The sequence below is a fragment of the Plectrocnemia conspersa genome, unplaced genomic scaffold (genome assembly GCF_051122295.1).
Source record: "Plectrocnemia conspersa isolate PC_06_02 unplaced genomic scaffold, ASM5112229v1 ptg000011l, whole genome shotgun sequence".
Lineage (NCBI taxonomy): Eukaryota > Metazoa > Arthropoda > Insecta > Trichoptera > Polycentropodidae > Plectrocnemia > Plectrocnemia conspersa.
Window position 1 is genome coordinate 3,132,421 of NW_028277175.1, and position 13,283 is coordinate 3,145,703.

The following is a 13,283-nucleotide window of genomic DNA, read 5'->3' on the forward strand; positions in this document are numbered from 1 at the left end:
ATTGACAATTCCTGATTGATGCAAGTGAAATGTAATATAAATCAAATTAAATTGTCACAAAGAAAAAAAATCCATTTATCTATACAAACGTTTATCAATTTTGCATAGTAGTTCATAAGGACCCTGATCAAAACTTGATTTATGATCGGTCTTACATTTATATGAGATTTAAAGCCAGGTCTTTTAGGTATTAGTTAACTATCTATACCACTGGTAATCTTCTATCGTTTATATTAAAACCAATATTCCCTCTAAGACAAGAGAGTCTCTGCGTGGAAAATAAAAAGACTGAGTAAGAAGAACCACCGAATATGCAGCATAATTTTCAATGAACTGCAATTTATTATATACATATATTGTATATTGTAGTGAAGGAAATCAAATATTTTTAATGCTACTAATCTCTTATAAATATGTTTATAGGAGACAGTTATTATTATTATTCATATTGTTAAGTACAGTAGACCCCCCAATAACACGGTAAATTGGGGACGTGCTATTTGGGTGGCCGTTACTTTATGTGTGAGCAAGCCAAAGGAAGGATATCTCCACATGCGCCTGATTCATACATACATATTACAAAAAATTCTAGTCCCCAAACTACACACACTCAAATAGCATGTTCCCAATTTACCGTGTTATTGGGGGGTCTACTGTATATAGTAAAAATACAATGATTTAAGATATAATAAAATAGTTTAACATACCCATAAAAATTGAAAATTAACCAATTTTCATATTAGTCTTGAAAAAATCTAAATTTTGCTTTAACATAAACGTTTAATTTAATATAATTATTGAGACTTATTTATTGCTAATATTGAACACCAATATTTAGTGAAGCATATTCCATGGACTATTTGGATAAAAATATATCTGAATGAAGATAAAAATGTATAAATAGTAGAAATAATTTCGTGTTTCCAATGCCTGCTTTTGTTTTCACTTCGCCAGCCATCCCTATCACAAAAATGGCACAGTCATTTCTCTGTTTTGTGGTTAAATATAACATGAATGGCTTTCCACAACTGCAGGTTTATTCAGGGATGTCATTTGGGGGTGGGGGACAGAGGAGCATTTCCCCTCCCCCTTTAATTTGGCTAGAAAAATCATTATTTGATGAAATACTATATATCTTAATAAAATAACCAATAACTTTTGCCCCCCTCCCTCCCATCTTAGGAAAAGCTGAAATAATGTCACTGATTCTAAACCAGAAATTCTCTGGTTATTACTCAAAGAAATTCTGAAAAAAACAGTCTCGAATCTATCCCGAAAATATTTTTTAAATGTATCATTTTAATGAAATCATATCGGAATACATTTTCACCTGTGAAAATAAGCGGAAAAAGTATACAGACGTCGCATCTCGCATATTGCTCTATGTTTTAAAAATATAATAGCTATCCTTACTGATATTGCCATGCACTTCTGATATGAGAGTATTGTTCAAAGTGTATTCAAATCGAATTTTGGTCTAAATAGGAGGGCACAAGAACAATTATCACTTCTCAGAAGTCAAAAATTCACATCAAAAGCAATAAAATCGTGTCGGCGCCAACACGATTTTATTGCTTTTAACATTAATTTTTGACTTCTGAGAAGGGATAATTGTTTTTTGCGCTCTCCTATTGACCAAAATTCGGTTTGGATATGCTTCATTCGATTCTCACTTATTGTAAGTCGTAATATTGTTGTAAAAAGTCTTATATTATATTGTTATATAAAGCCAGAAAAATAGATGTCATTTAATAAAATAGAAATATTAAAAAAACGACCAACTTCTGCCCCCCTCCGGAAATAGCTGAAATGACATCACTAGATTTATTTGCGTTAGATCTTAATCTCATAATTAGACAAGTAGTTATATTGATTTTGTAAAATTTAGTAATGATATGTTCTAACAGGGTTAACCAAAATAATGAGTAATGAGCTCTATCTTGGTTCGATGTCGAGTTTATTCAGATTTATCATTACGAACGACGAATTCATTTACAAGCTTTATCTAATATTATAATGTAAATTTAATTATATCAAAAATTAGAGATCATCATCTAAATATATTTTTAAAGACGAAAAGAAAATGGATTTTTTTCTGTATGTATAATTTTAATGTTCATTGTATTGATTTATTACATTTCACTCCCAACGAATCGCTTATCATTCACAAGCAGTACATTGATTTATTCACACATTTCTCATTTAAGTTTTTGTTTTTTTATTTTTTTATTTTAACCTCTTCGTGTCCTGCCATGATGACGGCCCACCGTTATTTAAAACGTACTCGACGTGGCATGCTGCACGATCGATTGCCTGTGCTTCTTAATATATTGTCCGAGAAGGGTCCAGAAATCGGTTGTCACCGAACGATTTCAGTTCGTTGATCGTCGATGATTCGTCGTCAAACTTGCGACGGGCAATATCCTTGTCAGACTTGGCGTTTAAACCTAGCCCGTCACCGAGGACAAGTTTGCAAGGTACATACAATTCAAGTCAAAAACATCAATCATAACGACGGCGATTTGTTAGTATATATATATATACATATATAGAATCAGCGTTTGATAATTATACGGTCGACCTAGTTCTAACTGCTTAATTTTAAAAATAAGTAAAATAAATAAATGTTAATTTAGGTTAGAATTAGGACGACATAGTGCATGTTTTATTTATTTTTTTATTACATTAATTAATATATATATACAATGTAAAGCTTTAGTAGTTATTTGTGTATTAGATATTAATGTATAATTCGTTTATTTTTAATTTATTAAAAGTTTCAATTTGATTATAATTTTATTACATCGTTTAAATATTAGTTTCAGGTAAGTTATCGCAAAGTGGAAGCAACGGAAAGCTTTCCGGTTCGACCAGAAATCTCAGCAGGCATAGTAAGCAATTTTCTTCAAACATGACGAGGAGTAGCAGTGTCGGAGTTCTTAATCAAGTACGGACAATAATAATCATTTTAATATCATTTAATTATAGTGGCTAATCAATTTATGATATATATAGAGCGATTCTGAATCGGAAGCAAGCATTGCCGTTAACGGTAAAGGATCAAGTTCAAGAATAGGCGGACTTATGCGACCGACGATCAGCTCTCAAAATAAAGCTGCACCGGCCGTCGCTCGAAGACGTGGAGTTCAAGCTGCCTATAGTTCCGGTAAGATATATTATTCGTATGTCAAAAATTTTGATCTTAAACAAACGTTTTAACATATATATTTTTATTGTCAGTTAACCTATCATCTGTCGGACAAGAAGACTCGAGTTCTGAAGAAACTGGTAATACTAACGGTAATAATTCCGCCCCTGGGACAAATTCTGGCAAACCTGCCGTTCCACCGCGTCCTTCCAGAACTTTGGTTGACTCAACGGCGCCTCATAGAAAAAATATGGGTAAGCATAAGATATATTCGACAATCAAAGAAAAGCCCACGCGGAGAAATGCCTATTATTTGACTATTTACGTCCTATTTGTGATTTGAAGTACATTTATTTTATTTATTTATTGTTAATCTTTGCGTTGCAATATGACAGGCGTTAGCCTAATGCGTTACAACAGGGTTAACACAATCAACAACCACTAAGTAAGTAGTAAGACACCAGATTTAAATCAAAGTCTGTAGATCAGTGATTTATTTATTTTAGATTAAATTAAGACCATTGTGGGATAACAGGTTACCCCAATGCGCCACGATGGTCGAAAACAAATTTTAAATTTATAAAACAAAAAAAAACGTATATGTACATAATTATAACAATATTTAAAAATAATAAACATAAAAAAAAATATAAAATATCAAAATTAAATGATACAAACTGGATCAGCTCCTTGTAGCTAACATTAAACAGGTCAATATGTAATGCCAGCGTATTAAGAAGCCGGATGGCCACAGCTATAGGCGAGTCGGCAAGTGCGGACGTCCTAGCCCTAACGGCCATCAAAAGAGGACGCGATCGTGATTCTCGAAAATGTTCCGGAACCCAAAACTGGAATTCCTCGAGAATAGCTGGACAGCACCTTTTAGTAATTTGAAAAAATGCTTAGCGACATACAACTTTCTGCGAGAGCTCAGCGAATCGTATTCTAATGCTCCTAAAAGAAAGGCGCTGGGATATATGTATGGATAATAACCAAATGTCTTTTTGTAAAGGTATCTTAAATAAATTTTTTGAATTTTTTCCACTAAAAGGGAATATTTGGCTATTCGGGGATTCCAAATTATAGATCCCGATTCAAGAATGCTACGAACTAAGGTGTCATAGAGGATGCGAATAACTGACAAAATAACTGAAAGTGAAAGGCATTCTTCATAACAAAGCCGAGCATCTTGGAAGATTTATCACAGACGTCGTGTATGTATAGAGAGAACCTCCATTTGCTCTCGAAAGTGATTCCGAGATCTTTAGTGAAAGTTTCTCTAGTCAAAATATTACCACCGAGATGGTAGAAATAAGCTGATGGCGAATGGGATCGAGAAAATGACACGGTGTGGCACTTTCCGACACTAAAGGGCAGACGGTTAACGGAAGCCCACCTCATAGAGAGTCTAAATCACTTTGTAGAGAGAAGGAGTCCACAACCAGGGCCGGCCCGAGGGGCAGGCAGTACAGGCGATCGCCTGGGGCGCTAGACTTGTGGGGCGCCGTGATACCAAATAAAGACAGTATTCACTTAAAATTATCAAATAATATAATCTGATATTATTTGTCGCGCTGATGCGCTGACCTAAGCGATTCGCTGTAAAGCAATAAAAACATGCATATATTATTTTTATTTGATGCGAATTCAAGAGGGTAGAAGCCGTGAAGTCGGGATGTTGAAAGATTAACAGTATGGAGAGGGGAACACCGACGGCGATTAAACGACTAAACTTCATATATAACGGTCATTGATTGGCTAGGTACATTGTTCCATATTTTGTAACTTTATATAAATCGAGCATCATCAACTGTTCGCCGGTTAAGTTAGGTTTGCTATCCCATTTTTTAAACTGCATATAATCCGAACATACACTGGCTACAATCATATTTTTCTTCCAACTTCCTTCCTCGTGTCTTCCAATTCTGTTGAAGGTGGAGATACTCTTCTTGGAAGAGGTTGTAGAGCTCTCCATTGTCTTGTATATGCCAATCGTATATAGCGCCATATATCTTGCGAAGCACTTTTCTCTCGAATATGTCAAGCAGCCTTTCGTCGGCCCCGGTAAGTTGTCCAGCTCTCTTAATCGTATGTCAGAATTTCTCTGATCAGCGTTTTGTAGAGCAATATTTTTGTATGACGAAATCGTGTCTGTGATTTGATTTGTTTTATTAGGCTGAAATAGTATTTATTTGCTGACACTACTCGTCTCTTGATCTCCTTGCTAACATAATATGAATTATACATATAGTGACAAATCATAATAAGTTTTTAGAAAGACAGATACCGAAAAAACAAATACAGACAAGACTAAGAGAATAAATGATGTATTAATCCAGAAATAAAAACAAAATACAGTTAAAGTAAAAAATAATAATAATAAAAAAATACTATGAGATTTTTCTGAGAAACGCTACCATTTATAATTTGATTAGAGACGTTGTTTTATTATTTTTAAACTCACTACTTTTTTTATGCAATTATGTAAATTAAATATAATAGACATAAAAAATATTTTAAACCACTAAAACACTGTTCGTGATAGATCCAAACTCATTATGTATTCATTATAATTGCTCTTATTCATCCTGTTATTACAAATTTATTTTATTACAATATTTTTAGTCTCTTGTCTTCACCTATTATAGTAGTAGCACTTTGCTGCTTAACTTAACTTTCAACTTAAAATATTATTTTTAGGTTAAATTGATTTTATGATAAATTAAATATTTTATTGTGAAGACCTATTTATTCATTATGCCAAAAATTAGGTAGCACTCTGGTAACACTGACGTAACGGCGGCGAATGGAAACACGTTCCTTATCGGATCTCTCAGTAGTTGGTCCGTGAAGCAGACAATTAATTTAATGTTTTAATTATTGCAAAAAAAGTTTTTTCTTAATTCCTGCAATCATAAAAGTAGCGTCCGAAGCATATGCTAAAAAAATATCGCCTCAAACTACCATTTTGTGACACACAAAACGGTTTTTGTACGGGTTTTTTGTCATAATCTACCAGGAATGCATACGAGTGAGAAGGTAGCTGACAATTAATTTATTATTTTAATTATTAGGAATACTATTTATTTCAATTTCTGCAAATTATGCACTTCAAGAGTCGCGTCAAAGCATATTCAGAAAGAAAAATCGCTTTAAACTACCGTTTTTGTACGGGTTTTTTGTCATAATCTACCAGGAGTATAGAATAGGTGAGGAGGTAGTGGAGCTAATAATTTATTTATTATTATATATTATATATTTTGTTCGCTTTTGTTTTTTTTTTTGAAAAGCTCGTTATACGCTCTATAAGCTATGAAATAATAGTATCTATTTACACATACATAAAGCCTATTATTGCATAACCGCAGTTCTCAAACAGTTCCGACCAATCAGAAAAAAGAATTTAATTATTTTAAATTTCCGTGGTTACGCATGATCTTAGAAAATGGTTACTATGTACATAAATAAACAAAATACACAAGGCTCACTATCAAATGCGTGTATAATGTTATTTTTTTAAGTTTAAGAGCTTACAATGATTAATCATAAAATATAATTGAAATAATTCATGTAAATTCAAAAAGATGGTCGATAACGCAATGACATCTGTTGATGAAAGTATTTTCCTTTTTTTACCGATTATATTTATTCGAATTGCAAATAAACCAGGTACGTGTTAACGGTAAACATGTTATACGTATTTAGTATTATGTACGAGGATTGAAAATTAATGTGGATCAAACTACCTAAACGCTAATAAAACGTATTTTTTATCTTGTGATATTCTGGAATATGTCACGGCGATCGCGTAACAATGATTATGATGCAGGCGGTTATTTAACTGAATAAGTTTGGTTAAAATATCAGTCGTGGGCGCTTGTCTTCTTTTGGCTTTTTTCTTTATATTGAAATTTTTTCATTTATTATGTGTAAGTAAAAAATATTATATATCTTTATACAGTGAATTTTTTTGTAATGAATTCCGAAATAATGAAATTTCCAATATAACGAATCTTCAATTTGCCCCCGAAAAACTTTCATACAAAATGTTTTCATTGTGACAAAGACTGATTTCAGTATAACAAAATATTTTAATCCGAATTTAAGAACGGCGTTAAAATTTGACACAATATTTCTCTGAATTCAATTCGTCCTTGACTAGGCGTGTATCGGATGTGTTCACAAGCTACATTCAAATTGTTTCGCTGACCCTCAAATATTTTCTGTAAAACATTTGTTCAACAAATTTTATTGTGGTCATTACAGTATCCTTAAAAATAGATAGAAAACGATCTGTCAATCTTTTAAGAGGTTATTTTGATACTGTAGTAATATGATAATTAAAAATAAAATAAAAATATATCATCTTCCTTACTTTCAATATAATGAATTTTCATTATAACGATTTTTTTTTCTTTCGTCTCGTGAGCTTCGCTATACTGAGATTTTATTGTATATTATTATTATATTATTTTATTAATTTATTTAGCTTAATAGCTAATCTTTACATCTAACAAATTTAGTAAACATATATAAAAATATATAAAAAATACATAACAGAAAGAAAAAATGAAAATATACAATAATAAAGTCTTAATATTATAATTTATTTCTATATGTACGAAGGTGTTTTTTTATTCCATTTATGAAACCCGTTATATTTTTGCTGTTTCGGATTTCTCTTGGAAAACTATTATATAAATCAAAACCTCCGTACATAATTCCCCTAGCCGTACTCGTTTTCTTATACTTAATTTTCTTTAAATTTTCTCTATTTAAAAGTATATATATATATATATACTTTTAATTGCAGTAGCTATAATAATACTTATGCAGATATTTGCCACGGACTTATTGCATGAACAACTAATTTTTTTTATTGACATTAATTAAAAAAGCAATGTCAAAGGGTTAAGAAATTTTATTCATGAACATATTTAGTAATGATAAATAAAACTGACAGATAGTTCCTCATTAAAATAAAAAATCGCTCAAAAATATTTATATGTACAGGAGAATGCTAACGCTACAAAGTGGCCTGAGCGATACGTAATATGTAGTAACATCTGCAGTAGATAACAGTAAACTCATTATTATTTGTGGGTGTCAATCAAAATTAAGATTAATAAACCTTATTAAAATATTTTTCTGTGGGCTCTTTCTATTGAACCGATAAGTGAAAGTCTAATAAATCATATTTATTGTATATTTGATTTAATAGGTCGTAGCGGCAGCGAGCGCGATATATCCAGTAAAGCCAAAGAAGTCACGAATCGCTTGACGGCTAACATTGCACCGTCTAGAAAACATTCCGTGCCATCTTTGAATGCTCAAAATCATCTCAACGACAAACAGAACTCCATGATAGATGCAAACGATGGACAAGGTATTAAAAAAATAATTTTAACGCTACCTATAAATACTGACATGTTGTTATGATTTTAGTTACTCCTTTTGCATGCCAACAACTTGCACAGCAACTTACAAAATTGACATCTAAAATTGTGCAAATGTATTCCACTTTATCCGGATCGCCGGTCGGTAACGATGCCGTTGACGATTATCATGAAAACGTTGGGATGATTCAAGGTATGTATACGTTGGTTTATGTGTAATATAAATTTGAGGTATGTTCTAATGATATTATCTATTAATATTGATTAGGTCTTGAAGCTGCTATGATGGATGCACAAAAAATGCTTTCTATGGCTACGAGACGACCGAAAGTGAACGGGCTAGGAAACGATCAACCGTTGAGTTTGTCTTCGTCAACCGATGGCGAAAACGGTCATCATAATGTTAAAATCCCAAAGGCAGTTAATAGCATGACGAGGAAGTTGGATGATTTAATGTCAAAAAGTTAGTTGTTAGTAGTTAAATGTATTATATTTGGTGATAGTATTATTATTATATGTATGATTTTTACAGGCGTACCTTCAAAAAACGGCGAAGTGAATCAAGGTCAAGCGATATCAATGATGGACCAATACTCTGATATATTATACTCGTTCGTTAACGACTTAAATAGCAACAACAACGGAGGAAAAAAGTATAACGGCGAACCGAGCTAGTATCTACCCTCTTCAATACGTGTTGACAAACGATTTCGTCGCTCAGGATACTTTGATATTTGCTTTCGGCGCTCTGAAGAATAAAACCAAAACTAGCACATCAACTTCACTTTAAATACATACTGCCAAAATTTACGTAGACGATAATAAACTAATGAACGAAATCGGATCTTCGCTAATTCGTATATTATACATTAATAAAATATAGTATTAGAATTGTGATATTCACAAAAAAAATATTACCGTTCGGTAAATGTCCATATTACGTAGTTTCGGAGTCGGTTAACATTGTCAGACAACGTTACCCAAAAAAATAAATAAAAAAGAATAATGTCGGATTATGCCATAATGATATGATGATAGGTTAATAACGTGAAATGTAATATGTGTGCTTATGTATAACGAGTCGTATTTTTCCGTTTATTCTACGAAATACTAAAAATTTAATTATAAAAACGTACTAATCGATTGTGAAAGTGCGACGGTTTGATATGATTGTTGTAGTTGAAAGGTATTCGTTACTAACGTTAGCGTTTTATTGTAAGTATTGATTTTATCGGAGAATAATTTCTAATTGTTAGAATCGGCCATAATTAACGTTTCTCAAGAGTTTGCAACGGCATTCGCAATACTCAACTAGTCACGGGGATTAGTCTGTATGATTTGTATGTTCTTCGCTAACTAATATAATGTTTTAATAATCTTTTATTTAACTATATTGATGGAATTGATTTTTATGATTTATAACAAAAATATATATTAGCGACAAAGTTGGGTTTCGTTATTGACATGTTTCGGTCGAAGAATAAATTGTTTAATAATCACAACTAATATTCATCGATGTATTAAATAATTTAGTTGTAATGTTAAATATACTCAAATTTTCTGCTGGTTTTGGTTTTGTATATGTTCGGCGTGTTTGATTATCTGATTTCATAATATAATACATAAATCACTGTTGCAGATATTCGGACTCATACAAAATCTAAATTAAGATAATCAAAGAGCCAATTTCTTTTATCTTTTTTAAACGGATGGTGCGAAATCGCACAGTATCGTAACATATAACAAAATCAGACCTTCAGATAATTTAAAAGTATGTTTAGTACAAAAATGTTTTATTTATCATCGCAATGAATGCGCTTTCGATTGATTTTTAGATATTGTCGTTTATGAGCTAATCATAGACTATCTATATCGTCTCATTTCTATCGTCTACCTTATATCCTAGAGAGGAAAAATTGCTTCTTTTGCGATTGACACTTATGCGCATTTCCATAAAGGTTTCTATCGCGTGTTTTTTTCTCAAAGTCTAAACACATTCATTGTGAATATGAACTGAAATTTTATTTATTCGCATATTATTAGTTAATTATATATATATATATATATTGCATGCATTTGTAGTAGTTATATATCATATATAGATTTTTTATAAATTGTGATATTATTACATAAGATCTACTCCTCTATTTAAGGAATTGCTCTTTGATGTTTTCGTCATTATATATACATATATATTATATGCATAATAATAGTTTAATTTTATTACCTTAGGTCTGATCGATCTTGATAGGAATTGTTTCGTTTTACTGTCTACATTGGAATTGCTTTTTTTTTTTTGATGTTTTATGATTACCGCTATGATGTTTTCCATTTTTATAATGCATTCCTGAAAATCAATGTTCAATATTGTAAGCGTTTTGTTGTTTGTCTACATTTATAAGAGTTGTTACGTACAATTTAAAATTGTTCTCGAAGAGTTGTTTTGATCGTTGAAACATATCCGGTATACGTCTCTGACATATCTGTAACAATTTAGTGATCTGATTCCAGCGTCTACCATTCTCAGTTTAAACGTTGTACAAAGTTTTAGTTTTAGCTGTTTTTTTCGTTTGCAAATCAAACATGGGATACGAGTATGCTGTGATTATCAAATATACAAAGTTATGTGTACATTTTTTTAAATACTTTCTCTAGTATCTTTGACCGTAGAGTTCATGCTATAGTGACAAAGACGTTTTATTTAATTTATTTAATATAAGAAACACTAATATTGGGCCTTAGACTATGATAATTGTTATTATTGTTTTTTTTTTGTAATTTTACTGTATAATTTTTTGCCATAATTTAGACTAAATTATATTTTAACACCCAATTATGTTTGTGATTTGAAAACGACGGTTTCGGTTCTACGATCGCGTCGATCGACCGTCATCGCTTCGTTGACAACTTAATTGTTAATTTTTTTATGATGTGTATAGTCATGATCGATGTTGCGAAGGATACGTGTGTATTTAGAACCGTCGTTGGTTTGTATACAAATGTAAAATTGAATAACTTATTAACATTATTAACTATGTAACAAAATATACAATTACAGTCATAACATTAGCACTGTTTTATTTTCCTTTTATTTATATATTATTTTCGTAGCCTCGCAGTTATGAAAATTGAGTCTCAGGTGAGTCGAGTTGATAAGTCATCGACACTCATCCATAGAAAGTGTATCAAGTTCTATATACTGACGCTTCTATGAAACTTGGACCAATGGGAGAAAAAGTCAATTTAGAAACAATCGCGTTATTGTTTAGCTCCACTAACGGTGCATCTCTTATTTTTTTTAATCTTTCGTTGTAACATGACAAGCATAAGCTTAATGCATAACAATGGAGGTAAATCAGTCAGTAGATAAACAATACATACAAGAAAGTATACATCACACATGGAAACAGGGACGTAATTTTTTCAGAGGATAAGTTTGCCAGTCAGTGGTCGATTTTTTAGTGGCTAAATTCAAGGGGGTCCCTGTTTAGAATCTACGTCAAAAGCAATAAAATAGTGTCGTTGCCGTCACACTGGAAACAGTGTTTATATTAAGACTTTAACAATTCAAGGTTGCTGCGGGACTCGAATCCACGGCCTCTAGATTATTAGTCCAGAATTATACGGACATTTGTGAGCGATAATGACAAAGGATACGTACTACAGTACTTATTGGATTGAAGTTCCATGATTATTTTTAAAAGCTTATGAATATATGATAATTAATGGCTTTCTTGTGTTTTGTTTAATCGAATCTTTTTTTTTTACATTCTTGGAATCCCCACATTTTATATCTATTATTGTAACATATCAGTGTGTAATAGAATACTTCATAAAAATAACCCAAGTATGGTAATTCAAGCCATCAAATGAAAGTTCAGTATGGTGATGCATGTCTGTCACTTAATCAAGTTTTTTAGCAGACAGTATAACATTATACATGCTATCGGAATTAACTTAAAAACACTTTGCCTCTTGTATGCAGATACGTTACGTAAGGGAAAGGGCCCGAAATGCTACGTGTAGGTTGGTGGTATTCGTTAGCAAGCATTGGATCAAAGCGAATGCTATATGGGATTTTGCTTCTGCTGTAACACATGCTGCGAGTGATCGGTAAAAAGAAGTGTCTACGACTTGGGTACTGACAGCGAAGAGCTGCAATCTTCCATGTTCATAAGGATAGCTTGTCTTCAATTGTAGTGCAGCTTTGTAAGCTATTAGGCGTCAAACGCAGGCTGCTTTAGATGTAATTTCTGGTCCACCTAGATCAGTGGTTCCCAAAGTGGTCCCTACGAACCCCCAGGGGTCCCCATGGATCTTTCAGGGGATCCATGGAAAATTACAATTGATTTGGGGGTCCGCGCAAGGTTTAATATAAAATAAAAAAATTGTGACACATTTTTATTAATATGGAAGTTAAAATAAATAACAATGAATAAAAAAATTCACAAGAATTGTTATTTGCTAAATGTTTGGAAACTGATATGAAAGGTGAAACGTTATTTACTGAATTAAAAAGATTTTTCGATGTAAAAGCTTTACCCTTGACTAATATCATCTCCGTTGCTACTGACGGTGCTCCGGCAATGGTAGGACGACACCGAGGCTTTCTGGCATACTTAAAACAAGCTATACCGAATGTATTATCGGTACATTGTGTCATTCAAAAAACATTAGTTAACTTTTGCATGAATCATTATGTCATTATGCAGTTAATAAAATCAAAAGGAATGCCTTAA

General features: G+C 32.0%; 1 protein-coding gene across 1 annotated transcript in view; it reads left to right on the plus strand.

Moving 5' to 3' along the window:
• Wdr62 (WD repeat domain 62) overlaps positions 1 to 11,605 on the plus strand; it is a 154,360-nt gene extending 142,755 nt beyond the window's left edge. Inside the window, exons 22-29 of the mRNA XM_088196810.1 lie at positions 2,343 to 2,477; positions 2,820 to 2,947; positions 3,016 to 3,166; positions 3,241 to 3,402; positions 8,370 to 8,534; positions 8,594 to 8,737; positions 8,813 to 9,007; positions 9,077 to 11,605. Coding sequence (XP_088052936.1) covers positions 2,343 to 2,477; positions 2,820 to 2,947; positions 3,016 to 3,166; positions 3,241 to 3,402; positions 8,370 to 8,534; positions 8,594 to 8,737; positions 8,813 to 9,007; positions 9,077 to 9,219 — 1,223 coding nt within the window. The 3' untranslated portion in view covers positions 9,220 to 11,605. The remainder of the gene's footprint in view (positions 1 to 2,342; positions 2,478 to 2,819; positions 2,948 to 3,015; positions 3,167 to 3,240; positions 3,403 to 8,369; positions 8,535 to 8,593; positions 8,738 to 8,812; positions 9,008 to 9,076) is intronic.
• The last annotated feature ends 1,678 nt before the right edge of the window (positions 11,606 to 13,283 follow it).